Below are 19,106 nucleotides of genomic sequence, written 5' to 3' on the forward strand. Positions count from 1 at the left end.
CGTAACACTAGGTAGATGTGTTGTGTGCCGTTCTTTAATATTCCGTCACTGACTCTCAATTGTCGTGCGAGTCCTTTTGTCTCACCAGGAGGTATTACATGTTTAGGTAAAATTACCCCCCCAAAACTCCACAGAGAAACTTTTCATTGATGGTGAACTCGTCCATGTTATAAGTACGGGACAAGAATCACAACAATACACAGTGAACAGCCTGACATACAATGGATCGACTTATTATATCACCACTTTCAAACACCCTTACAATAAACAAAAGCCTGACAGAGATTTAATGTCCTAACACTTCGGCAAAGTTTAAATAAATGAGTTTCTGCTAACACCCGACGAAGACAATCTACAAATGTTAACCTGAAAGTTTTTCGTGTGACATGTCTGGGCCTCTTCTGCTCGGGCAGTAATCAGTGTCATTACCTTCACTTTCCGTTTAAATGCGGCACAATCTAAAAATCCCTGAGACGTTTTAGCACGAAAGGGCTGAAAGGAGGCTTCTGCCGTATCAGTAAATCCCTCAAAAAAAAGTTTTTCAAAGACAGTGGATAAACATAAGAACACCCCAAAGAAATTAATTTGTGTGCTTTCAGTGTACAGGTTCACATATCTATTAAACGTGTAATACCCACATACAGGTAGTACTGAGGAACACCCCTCTATAATAAACATATACCTTCCACGGATTTGTCAACTTAACCAAAATCATATCAGTGATCATATCTTGCAATTTTCAGATACTTTTCTACAGATTTTTCTGCTGAGAAACTTTTGAAGTCTCATAAAGTATACATGAAGTTTATTATTTATTTAAATTTAAATATTTTTTTCAATTAAAAATTAATTTCAAAATTTCATTTCAATTCTGTTAAGCTAACCAAAATCTGGATAAAAGCCTAACTTATCAAAGCATTGTTAACTTGATGGCTATAACTAAATTTTCAAAAATGCTTTTCTCTTATTTTTTTTATAATTTCATGGAATGTATATTTCAAGTTACATATTTTTAGGAGAAAAAAAAACGTTTTTAGGCAATACTACAGATGGTATTTGTGATTACTGAAATTCATGCGGAAATTATATGGATATATATTGAAATTCTTGTAAAAATTATGTGGGTATTCACCATGATGACACACAGAATTGAAATAAATATAGCTTCATCTACTTTGAAAAAGAAGAACAACATACTTTCATGAGATTTAACTAAAAAAATAGCCTTGCTCTAAATCATTTTACCCTGTGATAACTTGCGACTATTGACATTCATGACAAAGTTACGAAACTTACATCACAATTATTTTTAACAATCAAATCTTACATAATTATTATGATACATGAAAAAGTATACTCAAAGATTAATAAAATCGACAGAAAAAAATTGTATGAGAAAAACATATTTTCTTTTAAAGCTAACAAATATTGAAAATATAGATGGCTATCTTCACAACTGAGGACTTTTTATCCCAATAATCCTATACATTTACAATATCGTTAATTGCTTTTGGCTTAATTTGGTAGTGACAGCTTCTTTGTCGACTCAATGCTTTACAAAATAGACTTACAAACCTCTGTTTCTAAACTCAATTACGTACCGCATACATATCTGTCAAATGAAACCGATAGGTTTTTAAACCGTTTATATGAAAACTATTTCAATCATATCTTCGTATGAATTCTCTGCGGTTGAAAAAGAAACATGTCAAAAAGAATTTGATTAAGAAGGTGTAATTTCAAAAGAAGGGTTATAAGGGCTATCATTAAATATGAAAGGGATCCTGTAAACGAGAAATCCGAGTTCAGCGACTGGGTTCAAGCCACAAATTTTACCGTCATAAAATACATGTCTTTCTTTAGGTCTCACTTAACATCAATATGGGTGGTCACTGCGTTATATGTGATGAAAATTGAGCTATTTCTCAAGGAACATCAAAAGACAACATTTATGTTATGAGAAATGGTTTCTGGATAATTAAATGGTGATATGTCAAAGTCGTAATGATGATGAAAAATCCACAACATGAAATAGGTACGTGTACTGTGAAGTGTGTGAGGACTTAATTGCTACATGCCTCAGACTGTCCAATATTATACAAAATAAACAATTTTACAGCTGGTAATATTTACATATACTTAAGTTTATGATTAAGAGAATGCAATTTCAATATTGATAGTTTTTAAATTGAAATTATCATTTACTGATGATTTAAAGAAGCAAATATGAGTCTCCTCACCAAATAACACGAAAATTAATCACTTATGAAAATGAAGTCACTTAAAGTATCAAGGCATCCGAGTTCGGTAAAAAAATAAAAGAATGTTTGACAGTTTTAATTTTATTAGATTTAAAAATATTTTTTTGAGCAATAGAACAAGAAAAACCTGAAGATTTTATTGAAAGAAAAGTCATGAGTAAAGCTTGACTTACAATAAAAAAAATCTTGAAATTGATTCCAAACTGTTCTTAAATATCTTTCAAGATATGATTTTCATAATGTGAAATTTGTTATACAAAGGCTGGCTGGCTTTCTGGAGAAAACTATTATGAGCTATGAAATACAGTAATGTATCGAAAAATCCACTCATATAGACCAACTGATACTTTTTCTCAGCAGAAGTACTTCATTCGTTGACTTTAGTAATTAGTGAAGCATGCTGAAAAAGAACTCAGCCTTGAGTATCTTAAGATTGCATAATAAGCAGTTTCGTATAAGTAGTCGGCAGTCACGTACTTTATATAATAGGATCATTAGCTATAAAACGCAAAACAAAAATGAACAGAAATCGTACGTACCTCTTTTCATCTTGATTCCGCACCATGTTCTGCAAAGATGTCCAGAAATTGACATTACTTGATGACCAAAAATTATTAAAAAGATAACATTTTGTGAAAAATTCACAATCAACTATTAACAATCATTTATAATCGTATCGCAATGAACCTGTTCTTTCTGTTAAGAAGACACACATCCAAGTTTGTTCCGGCTCCTTTAACCCATTCACCCCTGAACACACATTTGAATTCTTCCAATTCAAAGGTTGGAATAGTTCATTATAAAATTTCAGGGGTGAATGAGTTAAACTTAGAGTACAACTCTCAGACTGATCAGTCAATACAGCTGAAGCCCTGTCAGCTTAAAAGCGCTAAAGTAAAATTCAATATTATCGCTTTGTTTTTTAAACATTTCATATATATCGCAAAACATTTATCTCATTCAATTCAAAATAACTTCAATACATGAATAACAACAAATCATTCATATTTTTCTGAATAATCGTGTCAAAAATTTATTTATAACAAAGTTGTGTTTTCATTCCATTAAACTAACAAGTTTTTTTTTTACAGTTGTATTTGCTGCTTCTTGTTGGCCAGATGTTTAAAAGCATGAATGTAGCTGTTTCGGAAGAGATAATGGCCTGGCTCCCCCTCCCTGGGATTCAAAAGTTATAATTCACAATAATGAGGACCAGAGGAGACTTGTATGAGAACCATGTGGGGAGTCTGGAACATGTATTTACAAAACATATGTACCCTGGTATGTTAAAAACACATTAGGTGGGGGAAAACATATCTCCACAGGTTACACATGTAAAATTTATCAATCGTGGACTTTTCCTGAAGTGAATATTTGTTTGTATGGACCTGAGAAAACGATATTAACCGAGAGAAAGTCCAGGGCAATATCACTTTTCAGATCTATGAAACCACATATTCATCAAAATTAAAGTCCCTTAAATGTTATATTAAATAGATATTTATCATGTTTTCATCATTAACTCGTTCACCCCTGAAGACACATTTGAATCCTTCCAATTCAAAGGTTGGAATAGTTCATTATGAAACTTCAGGGGTTAATGAGTTAAACAAGACAGGGTGAAAGCAAATCACAGAGAAAAAGTACTGCAATTGGCAGAGAGAGCATTGTGACATGACAGTTATGTCATTAACCCTTTCACCCCTTGGTAACTTTAATAGACTCTACCATACATTTATTTGGACAAGTCCATTATGGTCGACAGTAGTGGTGAAAGGGTTAAGAGAATATTGGCCTGATGTTCCAAAAATAGAAACATCAGGTTAATATCACAAATTAATGACCTGCACATGATTACCGTTCAACCAATGAGAATGTAGGAAAAATTGGTATCATCTAAAATTATATTAAAGTGATTTGTTAGATATACGTTTCATTCAATCTTTTTTTCTAAAATTAACTGTAAAACAAATAAACTTTATTATAATACAACAGACAGTTGAAATACAAAACATTTAGATTTAAAATTAAATTTCAAAATTCATGAAATTGGAAATTATATCATAGCTCATACCATAGCGAATAAAGTTCTATTTTGCTAACATATTTTTGTAAAGTTGTCATTTTATAAATTTAACTGCAAAACAATTAAAATCTACAATCATACTACCAAAGATAGATTACAAACAAAACAAAGATTTAAATTAAATTTCAAATTTTATGAAGTTGGAAATTATATATCAGTCTTTTGCAAATAAAATTACATTTTGTTAACATTTTTGTAAATATGTGTCATTTTATTAAAATTAAATGCATAATTTTACTAAAAATACGAGTACAACAGTTCATTAACAACAAAACATCCAGATTTAAATTAAATTTCAGGATTTATGAAATTGGAATTGTAAATTCAAAGTGATTTAGCTAGTGCTTAAGAATTGTTTACAACTGAAAAGCTCCTAGTTTTTTGGATTGTAGGAATTATATTTATTACGTTATCTGTATAACAAACTGATTATCTGGGTCCAATTAATGTGATGCTTAAGGATAGAGTGCCCCTAAGCATTAAACAGCATTCTGTTCCGTGTTATGGTCCTACAACACGGAACAGGATTGCAGACAAAACTATGACGTGCGTTATGATTATTTGTCTGCAATCCTGTTCCATGTCATAGGACCATAACACGGAACAGAATGCTGTTTTATGCTTATATTTACATTTTTCATTTCTTTAATTTTCATTTCTTCCAAGTTCACAATGCACTTTTAAATTTTAAATTTCACCGTGTTTGTTCAAGAGGTAGAACAAACAGCCCATGGAATTGCTCACGAAATGTTGTTCGGTGACTTTCCCCATACAAAAAGATAGTTCTTGAAATACACACAAAAATATTGATAAAATTTCCATTATTTAATCAATCAAAATTTTAATTCACATTTTATAATAGTCTTACAATAAACGGTGAATGTTATTGAATCATAGTGTTTTTTTTTTGCTTATCTGCTTGCTAGTGCTGAGGGGAATAGTGATCCGGTAGTTAGTCGGTCTTGTGGAGATATCACTACTCCTGTGTTATGGTCTCATAACACGGAACTGTTATCTAGTGGCAATGCAGAGCAAATGTAAATATAATACAGTAACCCCCCTTAACTTTCTTTTGATATAACTGTAGAACAGTTGTGCTGGTACATTTCCGTCGACCAGGTAGCTCGATCAGTTAGAGCGATATAGTTTACCAGCCTGAAGTTCAGGGTTCAAATTTTTGATATAACTGTAGAACAGTAGGGCTGGTACACTTCCGTCGACCAGGTAGCTTGATCAGTTAGAGCGATATAGTTTACCAGCCTGAAGTTCAGAGTTCAAATCCTGGTCTAGCCCTGTGGAATTTTTTACTCTCAGAACACTAGTGTTTTTGATTATAGTTTGTTTAATTCATCTTTATTATTTCTCATAAAAGAGTTCAACAAGGTATGGTAACCTCCCCTTAATTTCTATTTGGATTAAACTGAAGCACAGTTGGGCCAAGTCCATTCCATTGACTAGGTAGGCCAGTTGGTTAGAGCAACAGTATAACAATCTGAAGTCCAGGGTTCGAATCCCAGTCTAAGCCCCATTGACCTTTTACTTTCAGAAAGAACACTGTTGTTGTTTTATCTGTATTTTATTTCATCTTTATTAAAAAAAATATCATAAATGTCCCACATGGTTTGGTTTTCTTTTCAGAGACGATTTATCAAAGATATTGTCATGCCAGAAAAAAATAATCCAATGCGTAGTAACAGTTGTTTGTCAGTGGTACAGGGATCCTTAACTCATTCACCCCTGAAGACACATTTGAACTCTTCCAATTCAAAGGTTGGAATAGTTCATTATGAAACTTCAGGGGTGGATGAGTTAATATCATTTTGACAGTCATCAGAAATACCTGATACAAAGGATCCTGTATTCATTTCAGCTGTGATCTAGACAAGTACGCGTTCCTTTGAGACGTTTCAAATTAATATCAAATATTTTTGAAAAGTCGGTGAAGCTGCTTTAATTACAATTTAAGGCTGTCAATGCTATTTGAGAAATTCTGATTGCACCGTATCAAATAACGATAAAAGAAAAGTTGTCACAAGTATTATCTCCAGTGCCTAGCTGTTTTGTTTTCTCCTTTGCGGTGATGAAATTACATCCCATAGCTACCACACGGACACCTTATGCCAAGATTGCGTACGGAAACATTGATTTTTTTTTATCTTAATCAAGATACAAAATACGAAAAAATGGAAAACATTGCAGATTATTTCCCCACGGTCAGATTGTACCCAGAGATGTTGGCCATCAGAAAATGTTGTTTACCAGAAGTAACAGAAATCTCTTAACAAATATCTGAAATGATTGATCGAGACGAGAATTCAGACACTATATCACATATCAAGGGACATAACTCCTACTGTCCTATGCATGCCTCTGGATATGTTCATGTGCAGATTAAGGTCGAATGATGAACGGAAATAGGAAGTACATCCCTAGTTGAAAATCCAATGTATGGAGACAGTATCACAATTTCCACATATTCTAATGTTTAATCTTAAACTGATGAATATAGATGTTTATTATTAACAGAACAGTGTGTTCTCTCAATATTAAAGTATTTCAAAGCAATCCAGGCATTAATTCAGTTTTTTTTTTATCAATGTCAGTCACATGTGTCAATTTTTCTGTACTTCAGGAAACCAGCTACCTATTTCACTACTGTCAATTTTTAATCGTTTGCACAATTTCAGCATTTATCAAATTGATATACATTAATGCAAAACTAAATCTATGGCAGTATCATTTTTATTGACATTATTTTGCAAAAAATTATGTCTTTCATTTTTTTTCTTCAAAATTTACTCCTTTTTATATTAATTTCCATTTAAAATCCCTTAAATTCTGACAACCTGTATTTTTATTGTGGCAGAAAATTTCTTAACTTCAAAGCAATATAACTACAAAATTTGAAGAAATTCAACTGAGAAATGGTGATACAAACCTATTACCTTACACGAAAGCAACAGTTCTAAATCTTTCATGTGTTCCTCATGTTAAATTGGGAGTTATTTTGATGAATAAATTTAAATTCCTAAACAGCATGAGTAAATAAAATTATAATTAATGAAGTCTACTGGAAAAAGTGAACATAAGATACCACATCGATATTTAAGAGAAGAGTTAATTCAAAGGGGCATAACTCCTAAAGTCTTCTGTACAGACAACGGTTTTGTTACCCTGTCAATAAAGGGCATGGACAAACCTGTGGAAAGCGATACCTGACTATAACATATACTTTAAGTGCCATTCTAGACAGGTGACAGCTAGGAGGGAACCTGGAATTCACATGACTGAAATGCAGATACCTGCTGCTTCACTTGACAAAGTTTGTCATTTATGTTCATGGAAATAAATCTTTCTAATACTTTTTTATACAAACTTTGCAGCTTGAGAAAGATATTAAGCTTTATACAGTGACATCTGTCTGATATGACAGCTCAGAAAGAATGAATTTACCGTATTTATCCAGAAATAAGCCTGAAAAGATGATTTTACCATATTTATCCAAAAATAATCCTGCAAAGATGATTTTACCATATTTTTATCCTGGATGCCGGGAAATAAGCCCATCCATATCTATTGGAGTTCAGCAAAAATGCCAACAAATGCTATTTTATTGTTCTATAATAAACCCTTCTTATTTTGAGTGAGAAATTACGTGTCGGCACCCTGGGCTTATTGAAGCATATATATGGTAATAGACGAATTGCCAAAGAAGGGAACAGAAAGAACTTTTGGGAAATTAATGGTAGTTATACACAAATCAAACAGGTAACAATTATAAACAAGTACAGCAGTTTGCTATGGCAGGTTTTTACATTAAATATAAAAACATTTTCTGGAGGTTTAATTGGAAAGGGAGGAGTTTTGATGTTCTGAGGTGGGGACTATATTTTTAGGTGGCTATATATATACCTATAGGGGTAATTTGGTCATAGAATTTTAGATTAGCCAGGGGAAAAATTAAGAAAAATATTTCTGAAATACACCGCAGGGGTGTTACCATCATACCCACTAATTGTTTTCTTTTTCACGTCAATAATTATTCATTGTCATAAATGACTATACAAAACATTGTCGTGAGGTATCCATGATAGTGTATGGTACACGTTTTTATTTTTCTGGTGGAAATTTAAGTATTCAGTATTTAACGGCCAACAAAGAAAGATGACAATATGATCGCTCCCGTTAATCTAACAGTAAGTATCATTATACCATTTGTTTACTTTGTCAACATTCCAGCGCCGCGATTTAAAACCCCCTGTCAGTGCCGACAGCTATTGTGTCCAATCAGGTCAGCTTTTGAGAGGTCTCATATAAATCTATTTCTCATAAGGACACCCTTTCTGATTAAATTCCCAAGGGATCCACATTTTCTATTACCAGTGAGCACTTAAGCTCCCCCTTCTCTTCCCACCTTGAATCCTATACTTTAGACACTTGGAGGGTCTTGGGAGTTTCACAGAGTGGTTTCTGTTGATATATATGTATTGTTGGGGGGGGGGGGAGCTCTGAATACCGTAATTACTGTCTAATGTACAGAAACAGAATCTATCTCAATAAGAAATCTTAACAAAGAAAGATGAATTTTCCTGCTGAATAATACTTTAATTAGTCTTGATATTACATGTACTTTTTTTTTATTTTAAGTTTTGCAATTTCAGAATCTGAGAAAAGCAGAACATGTGAAATGGACGGTTTTAGAAAATCCACGAAAAATTAGGGACTGTGAATTGCATATCTCAACCCTTATATGTGATCTTGATGTCAGATTGAAAAAAACATGACAGTTATTTGTGTCAAAATATATTTAAAACTTTTGACATGGTTTGTCACATGCAAAGAAAAAGTCAAAATATTCTGAAGAAATAAACATGTTTACCAGTTTAATCTTGCAAATATCATGCATCGAATATATGAACTGCATATATTTGTTGAAAAATATTTGACTTTTCTGATTCATAACATTTGTAAGTCATGTTGAAACCATGTCTGATGCCAATCTTTGTCATCTACATTAGTGTTACATTATCAATCCCCGAAATCTTGTGAAAATGTTCTTTTTCACTCTAATTTGCAATTCAAATATTGTTTATACTCCGACATAATTCAGTCAGAGGAATAATGTATACATGTATTTATACCTGCATGAACATGTTAAATTTGTCAAATATGACATATGAATTCAATGTATAACCATACATAGACAAGAAGACCTAACAACCTATATCCTTCACATCCACTTGTTGAAGTGAAAACAAGAAATTTTGGCAATTATGAGTTTATTTCAAGATGATTTTAAAAATACACTAATTTGGAAAACTCAAAAAAACAAAGGTAGCCCTCTGCAGTGGGATTAACTCAAAAGTGAAGTTTAAAGATCAAATCTGTAATTGTTTCTAAGTTATATTACAGAAACCAAAATGCACTCAAAGTGAACGTATTTTGGGCACCGTTTCCAGAAATGCAAATATGTACCAAAACGTACACATTATGAATGGTGTTTCCATGACAACTGGAAGTTTCTTAAAATCAAGGTTACATACTTTTCTGCAGTTAAGCTGATTCGTGAGTAAAGTTAAAATATCAGTTTTTGAGAAATATTCCAGTAGTAATTGTGGAAGGATGGACAGACAGATGCTTGTTAAGATGGATGGACAGATGCACGCATGTATGGAACCCTTTCATTTATCCCACTGCCACTTTATTTAGCGGAGGATAATAATAAAACCAAACAGAGGCTGCAACCTCACACGATACAGAAATACATCAGGACCACTGGACTGATATTGTGTCGGAAATCATTCTAAAGATTAAAGATTGAAATAATGATCATTAATATTACATTTCATTTTGATTACGGGTGATTTATGTCTCCCTATCGATATATCTCAGGTTCAGTTTTAATCAAATTCAGTTTTTTAGGGAGGACCCATAGGAAGGATTTAAAAATCAAAACTTGCTTTTGATCGAAAATATTAGGGTTCAGGTCAATTTTTACTGAGCCATTTACAAGATTTAAATGTATCGAGTGTTTCCCTCATCGATACACAGATAACCTTTCCAAGGAAATTGACATGAAGCTTGATCACCTTATCGGGTCGGAATTACAATTTTAACCTTGGCAGGGTTCTCAGTAGTTAAAAGTGCCTCAATTGAAATTTCCTTCAGAGGATATATTCCTTAAGCATTCAATTTAAATTAGATCTGGCTTATAGGGTATTTCACCCAGAGATTTAGTATTTTGATTGCTAGTTTGTACACGTAGAAGTGTAATTTACGGAGAGAAAAGAAAATTTTTGTAGACCTAGATGGTTCCTTTATAGTATTGTCTGAGCGGGATTCTTTAGATAATACCTTCTTTTTGTTACCTCTGAAAATCGGATCAAATTTTATAGAGTATATAGTATTATATACACTTTTGAAATAAATAGGCAAATGTCTGCCTGAAGAAGCCCAAAAAGACAAAAAGGCCTAGCAGTCTAACTTGTGTACTTATTTTCTATTTTCTATTTTCCTTCGCAAGAACTTGGTCCTTTGTTATCTACTGTCTATTTATATATATATATAAAAAGCACTCAAAATAAAACAACCATTCATTCTCATTTATTGCTAATATATATCCGTTTACTTTTTTCAGTCATATTTTGGTCAATTATCACAGAAATTTTCACAAATTAATGTTCAAATTTATGTTTCAGATGAATTATTTTACAGTGAAGCCTTGATCGACCTTTTGGCAACCTTCAAACCAAAACAAAATTGCTGGATAGAAAGACAGCTGGATGAATTACTTGGAAAAGAGTTCAGTCTATTTCCTAAAACACTGGCTATATCTCAGATAATGGGACGAATATAGATCATACTCGCCAACTTTTTGAAATTTCCAGGGGGGGGGGGGGATTCTATAATGTGTTTTACAACCCCTAGAGACAAAATATCCCTTCAAAACAACATATTACGAGTGGTTCTTTCAGATGAAATCATTGGATCTAAGAATATAGGAACAGTTCAGCGAATTCAATGGTTGAAAATACTAAATTAAGGGTTCCGAAATCTGGAGCCTCCCTCCTAAATAGGGAGGGATGGCAAGTGCGCTAGATTTGCGGTGAATAACACTTCAATGCATTCCTATGGGATGTTTTCTTTGCTCAAGTCACTATATTGAATATGTTTAAACTAAGTTGCTGCTTACAACATAAGCTCATACAATTAAGGGGATATGGGTATACCATCACAATTTAAAGTTGCAATGAAGCGTTCCACTTTAAAATTATTATTGTTTACTTGGAATAGTTTTCCTTATATATATATTTAGAAGATGAAGCAACAAACAGGAGATTTTCTAGCTTTAAGAGTTACTTCTCTTGCAAAGTATTCATCTTTCATTTTGATGATGTGCATTTTAAATTCCTGTATAGCAACATTAATAATGTGTTGAACATTGGCAGTGTATAGGTCCAAAGTTCAATTCTTGTAGTTCTAACAATTATAATTTTGTAAACCACACTTAAGACATGATTTAGGGCGGTCGGGGTTTGCATGCCTGATTGGACGTGAAAAGGAATTGGGTCACCTGGGTTTTCTCCGGGTACTCCCACACTAAGACCCCTCGCGCTCACATCAGGGCCAACAAGAGTGATTTATATAAGTTGAAATAACTTGTTTCATAATTGTTGTAAAATAAATAAAGTTTTTTGTTTTAATATTTCATGAGAGTCATTGACCAAAGCTTGAGTATGGATGTTAGTTGTTACTACAAGTACTTACAGCTTTAGGGGGCGTGGTGTAGAACAGCTGACTAGAGGGACGTTGGTGACTCGCACCTTCCTCTGAAGCACCACTGGTCATCGTTTCGGAGGAAGCCGTGGAGTCTGTGTCATCATCGAAATTCCACGCAGACCCTAAAAATTATTAACAAATAAAATAATCGTAAATTTGTCTACAAATACCCAAACTCTATAATGATCAAACCCTGTGTGTCCTTGTTCAAACGATTTAAGGATGCATTAATTATCCCCATATCACTGCGAAAGCCTGAAAGTATCAATCAGAAACCTTTTCGCCAGTATGGAAATATCTTAATTAAACCTTGCAGAACTTTTTGAAAAGAATTAAGATGGAATATACAAACAAAACAAATTCAACAACAGCATTTTGAAATTTGAATAACGTTTCACAGGTACTTCATATTGTGACCTTCTTCTTGAGATAATGAAATCTGAAAATGGCTTGGGAGGCGACATATCTACAAAATTCATCAACATTTCGCATTAAAGATTTGGAAAAAAATGGTTTAAACATTGACCTCAACAGGTGACCTTAACCTTCAGACAAGGACTTTGTAATTACAATGTTAAAAAAACTGAAATTTAAGTTTCCTTTGTATGTTTTGTTTCATGAGTACGGAAAAAAAATCACCCATTCATGATAGTCTTTAAAATCTCACTCAGTGTACAGTGCCGAAAGTTCAGACCCAGACAAAGCCTCATTCTGTATGTTAAAATCGGCCCTCAGGTATAATATTTCTCGTCCTCCGTCGCACAAAGGTGATAGGCTTTGTAATATACATCAGGGTGTGCTTTTCATTCAATGTGTCGATATGATGTGTAAAAGTAGGGTCGACCAATGGCCCCTCTGCCGACATTAACTGATCGCAGTATAGCACTTAGACATTTTCCAGTCCACGGAACAGGCGAATGCCGTCATTCCATGTCCATCCATTAGTGGCAAGACCAGTATCAGCAACAAATATAACATAACATGTTTTACGTACAAACGTCTCCTTGCCTCGTAGCTCATAGCAAGATAAGTGCAAATGATTTTGGAACTGTTATATCGAAATCCCAGTCGGACATTTCTAATTTACCTGTTACTCCTTGAGATGGATAGGAGTTTGCCCCCACCCCCTGGGGATTTTTTCCTGGCCATGATATATTTTTTTAGAAGGGCTGTCATATACAGAGTGAAATTCTGCTTATTTTGGAAGCTGGTCGTCAGGGACTTTTGACAACATTTGTCCCGGTGAATACACAGCATGCATGGTGATGTTCATCAGATAAGTGTCAACTCGATTGAAATGTCAACATCGAATGTCTGGAAAAGTCCATAAATATCTATCTCTTCAATGCAACGAAGGGGAACTCCAATCTCCATTAACCTTTTTATAAAATGTTCACCTCCATGGAGTATTTTTTGAACCATTTGGTAAATTTTTATCTTCTTTGGTAAACATTGACATTTCTGGTAAATGTATCATCTTTCTGGTAAGCCTTCATATTTCCCGTAAATATTCATTTCTCCAACAAACAGCATTAGGACGCACAGTAGTCTAGTTGTAGGACGCCGGGCTCGACACCGAAGGGTTGCGGGTTCGAGTCGCGGCACAGCACTGTGTCGTATCTTTGAGCAAGATACTTTACTCCGCTTGTTCCAGTCTACTCAGCTGTAAATGAGTACGTGGTTGGGCAGTGCTAGAACTGTTGAATGCTAGCTGTGAGTGCCGAAATGTCAGCACCGGCTGTATGCTCCCAAGGGAGTTGAGAAAGATATTGGCTGGTTGCAAAGGCCCTTAAACCATGGATAATAACTTGTGAATTGCTTCGAGACGACCTACGAACTAGGTTGTGATAAAGCGGTTTATAAGAACCTCAAACTATAATTTTTATCATACAACAGGTAAACAGGATCATTAGTAACCATTCATATCTACATGTGGTTAATGTTTCTCTCTCTGAATCTTGTCTTTTTTATCTCTGTTTGGTGATGCATTTATTATCTCTATTTGTTTATTCATTTTCTCTCTAAATCTGATCTTTTTTGTTTCTCTTTAAAGGTTTTTTATTCTTTCTCTAAATCTGGTCAGTTTTTTTGTCTCCAAACTTATTTCTTATCTAAATCTGCAGGTGTTTTTTTTATTTCTCCATATCTTGTAATTCATTTTCTCTCTGAATTTGGTCTTTTTTATATCTCATCTGTTATCTCCTTATTTGATAATTAATTCACTTTCTCTCTTAATTTGGTCTATTTTATCTCTTTTATATTTCATAATTAATTTTCTCCTTATATGATATCTCCTTATTTGGTCATTAATTCACTTTCTCTATAAATCTGGTCTATTTTATCTCTATCTATATTTCGTAATTAATTTCCTCTCTAAATGTTGTCGTTTTTATCTCCCTATATCTGTGGTTATTTATTTTCTCTCTTGGGTAAATCCTCTTTTGATTATCCTCTGGCACATTAAACCTTCGTGTCTGGAACTCCCCAGAGTCTGATGGGAGAGCCGACGATAAATATACAATTTGAAAACCTGTCATACAGCGTGCCTGATAAAAATAGCAATATATATTGATCCGCAACTGTCTCTATGTTGACATATAGGTACCTACAGCACATTCTATAATGGGTACGGGCCACACTGCTTAGCAGAATCCTTCCTCCATAATCAAAGAGCTCCATTATTTCAACTTGATTTGTTTGCTTTTCTCTCCAGAATTACATGAAACAGATTTCTGCTGCATTATTAGATTTTTTAATTTTTATTTCCATGTTAATTGAATCATTTGACCAAATAAAACCATCGGGCCAGCTAAACAGCCGACATTATCGCGTCTTTAAGTTAACCAGACCCCCCCGACATGGTATTATGGATAGGTTTAGAAATGTAATATTACGATAAAATATCTTTCTGTACATGTCCCTAGTGTGCCCTAATGGCCTAGAGTTTGCAAGTACAGAACGAGTCTGTGAGAATCTCGTTCATTCTTTGGTTTCCGCTTCGGTGATAGGCCGTCAAATGACGCTGGCATTTTGCCTGTATATTTCAACAATACTAAAATAAGATGTCTCCCAATCCAAACCCTTAGTGGTAGTATCCTGAATGACGGCGAGAGATTGTAAAGTGAACATCTCAGAAATTCTCCTTTTTTATTTAGTTTTAAAGTGACAGGAATAACATCAAGCCGAAATCATATGCCACCCTTAATGTGGACAGTTCTAAAGCAAAAAAGATCACTTTGAGTCTAGTGCCTCTTATAAGCTGATTGAGAGCTCTATCCAGTGTAAAATTCAAAGCAAATTGCAGTTATAATTGCTGCCTGCTGGAAGGATGGCAGTTTTATGTAGAAGTACTTCCCCCACATGCTGGTATCAATTCCTTTAACTGGGTAGACTGGAGTAAAGTGTCATATTCAAAGACACAATGAATTGACTAAAACAATCATGGTGTTCAGGGACAAGGAAACTACAACAGTCACTTACTAATTCAATGCTGGGGTACATCCCAGTGTCCATTTCTCTAACTGAGTAGACTGGAGTAAAGTGTCTTAGTAAATTGTCTTTTTCAATGACACAATAGGTTGACTGAAACAATCATGGTGTGAGGTGACAAAGACATTACAACAGTCACTTACTAATTCAATGCTGGAGTACATCCTAGTGTCTATTTCAATAACTGAGTAGACTGGAGTAGAATGTCTTAATAAAAAGTGTCTTATTTCAAGACACAATGGGTAGACTGAAAAAATCATGGTGTAATATGACAAAGACATTACAGTAGTCACGAATTAATTCTGATGTCTTCAAAACTTACATGTGTTAATCATTTCCAGTAAATGCTGGTTAGATTCAGTTTTATTTTGTTTTAACATCCAATTAACAGCTAAGGTCATTTAGGAACGTGTCTTACTGATGTGTACTACATGTATCACTATGCATTTGTGTATGTGTGCTGAAGGTAGGGTATTTGGTGTATTTGTCTAATTGCGATAGCGTGGATCTGATGCCGAATTAGAGTGTGGATCTGATGCCGAATCAGAGTGCTACCTCACATATATACCGTGCCGAAAGCACCCAGCACAGTATTCCATACCTGGTCACATTATACTGACAAACAGATGACCCAGTTGTTGGCATTCTCTTGAGATGGAACTCAGATGTCAGGAAATATCTTCTTTTTACCTAATTACTGGAATGTTAATGTAAAAAAGACTTCCAGCTTTCATAAGATATTTGATAAAAATGTCAACTAGCTTAGTGCAAAGCTATAAAACAAAACCCCATTACCGCAGAAAAACCCAAAATCAATTGTGATCAATGCGTGTTAAACTCTTTACAATGATGAAAACAAATTAATGACTAAAAGAAAACGTTTTATCTCAAAAATCACTTAAATTATAAAGAGAAATTTACAACGAAACAAATTTCTATCAAATGTCACGGTCAAATTACATGCAAAATTCTTGTAAGTTACCGAAAAACGTTTGTAATCGTATTATATCAAAGTTTCATATCAATCTTAGTAATCATGTATCAACAATTGTATTTCATTTCTTCAAATAGGTTATTTTTTGATGAATTTCAAAGGGAACTAAATTGGTCTCAAGAATATTAGGAAGAAAAATTCATAGGGGGAAAACATGGTACCTAGTTAGGGAAGGGTAAAGATATCTGTAAAAATAAATCGGGAATAAACTTAATAAGAATGACAATTTTGAAATATTAGGTCATACAAAAATTGGCAAATTCTGATGACTAATTACATAATTGAGTCAGTAAAGAATTTCTATGAAAAAAAAGGGGGAAAAAAAAAGAGAAAAAAATCTTTTGATATAGAAAAAGTCACTATGGTAAAAACATGAGTACCGATATTCCTGGAAAATGTGATTGCGGTTTATCACGAGGGCAGACATCTCCAGGTATTGATCGGCCCCTCAATCACATTAATTCCATCCTGATACCATTCTGACCTGGGGAATTCGATAGTAAGCCCTGATAACTCGAACACACACTCCGCCGTGGTATTACAATGTAGTATTACATGTTGCGTAATATCAGTTAAGGGTACATGTACCGTTAAGTTAAAATATATTACCGTTTGTACGATAATGGAATATTTGTTTACTTTAAGAATCCTTGTCCCTCAGGTAAGGGTACATGTACCGTTAAGTTAAAATATATTACCGTTTGTACGATAATGGAATATTTGTTTACTTTAAGAATCCTTGTCCCTCAGGTAAGGGTACATGTACCGTTAAGTTAAAATATATTACCGTTTGTACGATAATGGAATATTTGTTTACTTTAAGAATCCTTGTCCCTCAGGTAAGGGTACATGTACCGTTAAGTTAAAATATATTACCGTTTGTACGATAATGGAATATTTGTTTACTTTAAGAATCCTTGTCCCTCAGGTAAGGGTACATGTACCGTTAAGTTAAAATATATTACCGTTTGTACAATAATGGAATATTTGTTTACTTTAAGAATCCTTGTCCCTCAGGTAAGGGTACATGTACCGTTAAGTTAAAATATATTACCGTTTGTACGATAATGGAATATTTGTTTACTTTAAGAATCCTTGTCCCACAGGTAAGGGTACATGTACCGTTAAGTTAAAATATATTACCGTTTGTACAAAAATGGAATATTTATTTACTTTAAGAATTCTTGTCCCACAGGTAAGGGTACATGTACCGTTAAGTTAAAATATATTACCGTTTGTACGATAATGGAATATTTGTTTACTTAAATGATACTTGTCCCACAGTTAAGATACATGTAATGTTAAGTTAAAATATATTACCGTTTGTACGATAATGGAATATTTGTTTATTTTAAAGATACTTGTCCAGTTAAGGGAACATGTACCGTTAATTCAAAATATATTACTGTTTGTACGGTAATGAAATATTTGTTTACTTTAAGAATCCTTGTCTGAATGCAAGACAAAACACTAGAAAATCCCACAGTGACTGTAGTTTTTTTATGCATTAAGAATAACCTCTCCGCCATTTTGTTTCCGAGATAACTGTTGTTAGACTGGGTCAGGGAACAATAAATGATCAAGTACTTTAGATGGTTTGGCCGACCGTCATCTAATTTTAGGAACAGAGTTTGAACCCAAGTCAGGGGGCAATTAAGTTTTTCACTCTCAGAAAACTGTTGTTAAAATTTTAAAAAATTGCAAAGTTTGGGTATCTTTCCAGAAAAGTTTATCTCAGCTATTGTCATGTCAGTATAAAAGTTTATCTAAGCTATTGTAAAAAATTGCTAAAATAAATAAATATAAGCCTTAAAAGAAAAAAAAATCCGGAGGTTGAACTCAAGACTTATCCTCTAACAATCCTACTCTTGACCAATATTTTGTTTTCATGGAATTGTAATGTAAGGTATCAAAATGAAAGATGAGTTTCTTGTCAAGGGAAACAACTCTGAGACAGAAAAAAATGTTTTGTTTATGTTTTATGTCATTCTGTTTCCATCTACAGACAAACAGACAGACAACTTGATTCCAGATACCCCTCGTAAAAGATTAATCACTGTCATGGGAAATTACTACAAGGCAGAAAAAATTATTTACATTTCAATATCAATCTGTGGACAAACAGACAGACAGATAGACAACCTTATTCCAGTATACCCCCCTCCCCTCGTTTAAAAAGTACATGTCATAGTAAAGTATAACAGTCATCTTATGTTACGATGCCTGATTCATCAATCAAGAAAACGTATCATTCCCGTTATTTTTCAGAAAATAAAGTGTTCTGACAAACAAGTTTCCAGGACGTGGCAGAGATTCACAGAATCTTAATGATACGGAGGCCTTTTACACATTCCAATTCAAGTCAGACAAGAACAGGATATTCTTGAAATAATTACATTGTAACCGTAATCAAAGCCATATTTTCCAAAGCCTAATTCACAAGTTACGAACTAAAATTTTGTCGACAGAAAATTTCAGTTTCAAGATCTAAATAACT

General features: G+C 33.6%; 1 protein-coding gene across 2 annotated transcripts in view; it reads right to left on the reverse strand.

The window, feature by feature from the left end:
• The window catches only part of LOC110455674 (ankyrin repeat and fibronectin type-III domain-containing protein 1-like), a 152,983-nt gene that overhangs the window by 37,145 nt on the left and 96,732 nt on the right, over positions 1-19,106 (reverse strand). For both annotated transcript variants that reach the window (XM_021505939.1, XM_021505940.1), the window contains 2 exons: positions 12,115-12,248; positions 2,801-2,829 (listed from right to left, as the gene is read on the reverse strand). In XM_021505939.1, coding sequence (XP_021361614.1) covers positions 2,801-2,829; positions 12,115-12,248 — 163 coding nt within the window. The remainder of the gene's footprint in view (positions 1-2,800; positions 2,830-12,114; positions 12,249-19,106) is intronic.

Source organism: Mizuhopecten yessoensis, unplaced genomic scaffold (assembly GCF_002113885.1).
Source record: "Mizuhopecten yessoensis strain PY_sf001 unplaced genomic scaffold, ASM211388v2 scaffold8361, whole genome shotgun sequence".
Classification (NCBI taxonomy): domain Eukaryota; kingdom Metazoa; phylum Mollusca; class Bivalvia; order Pectinida; family Pectinidae; genus Mizuhopecten; species Mizuhopecten yessoensis.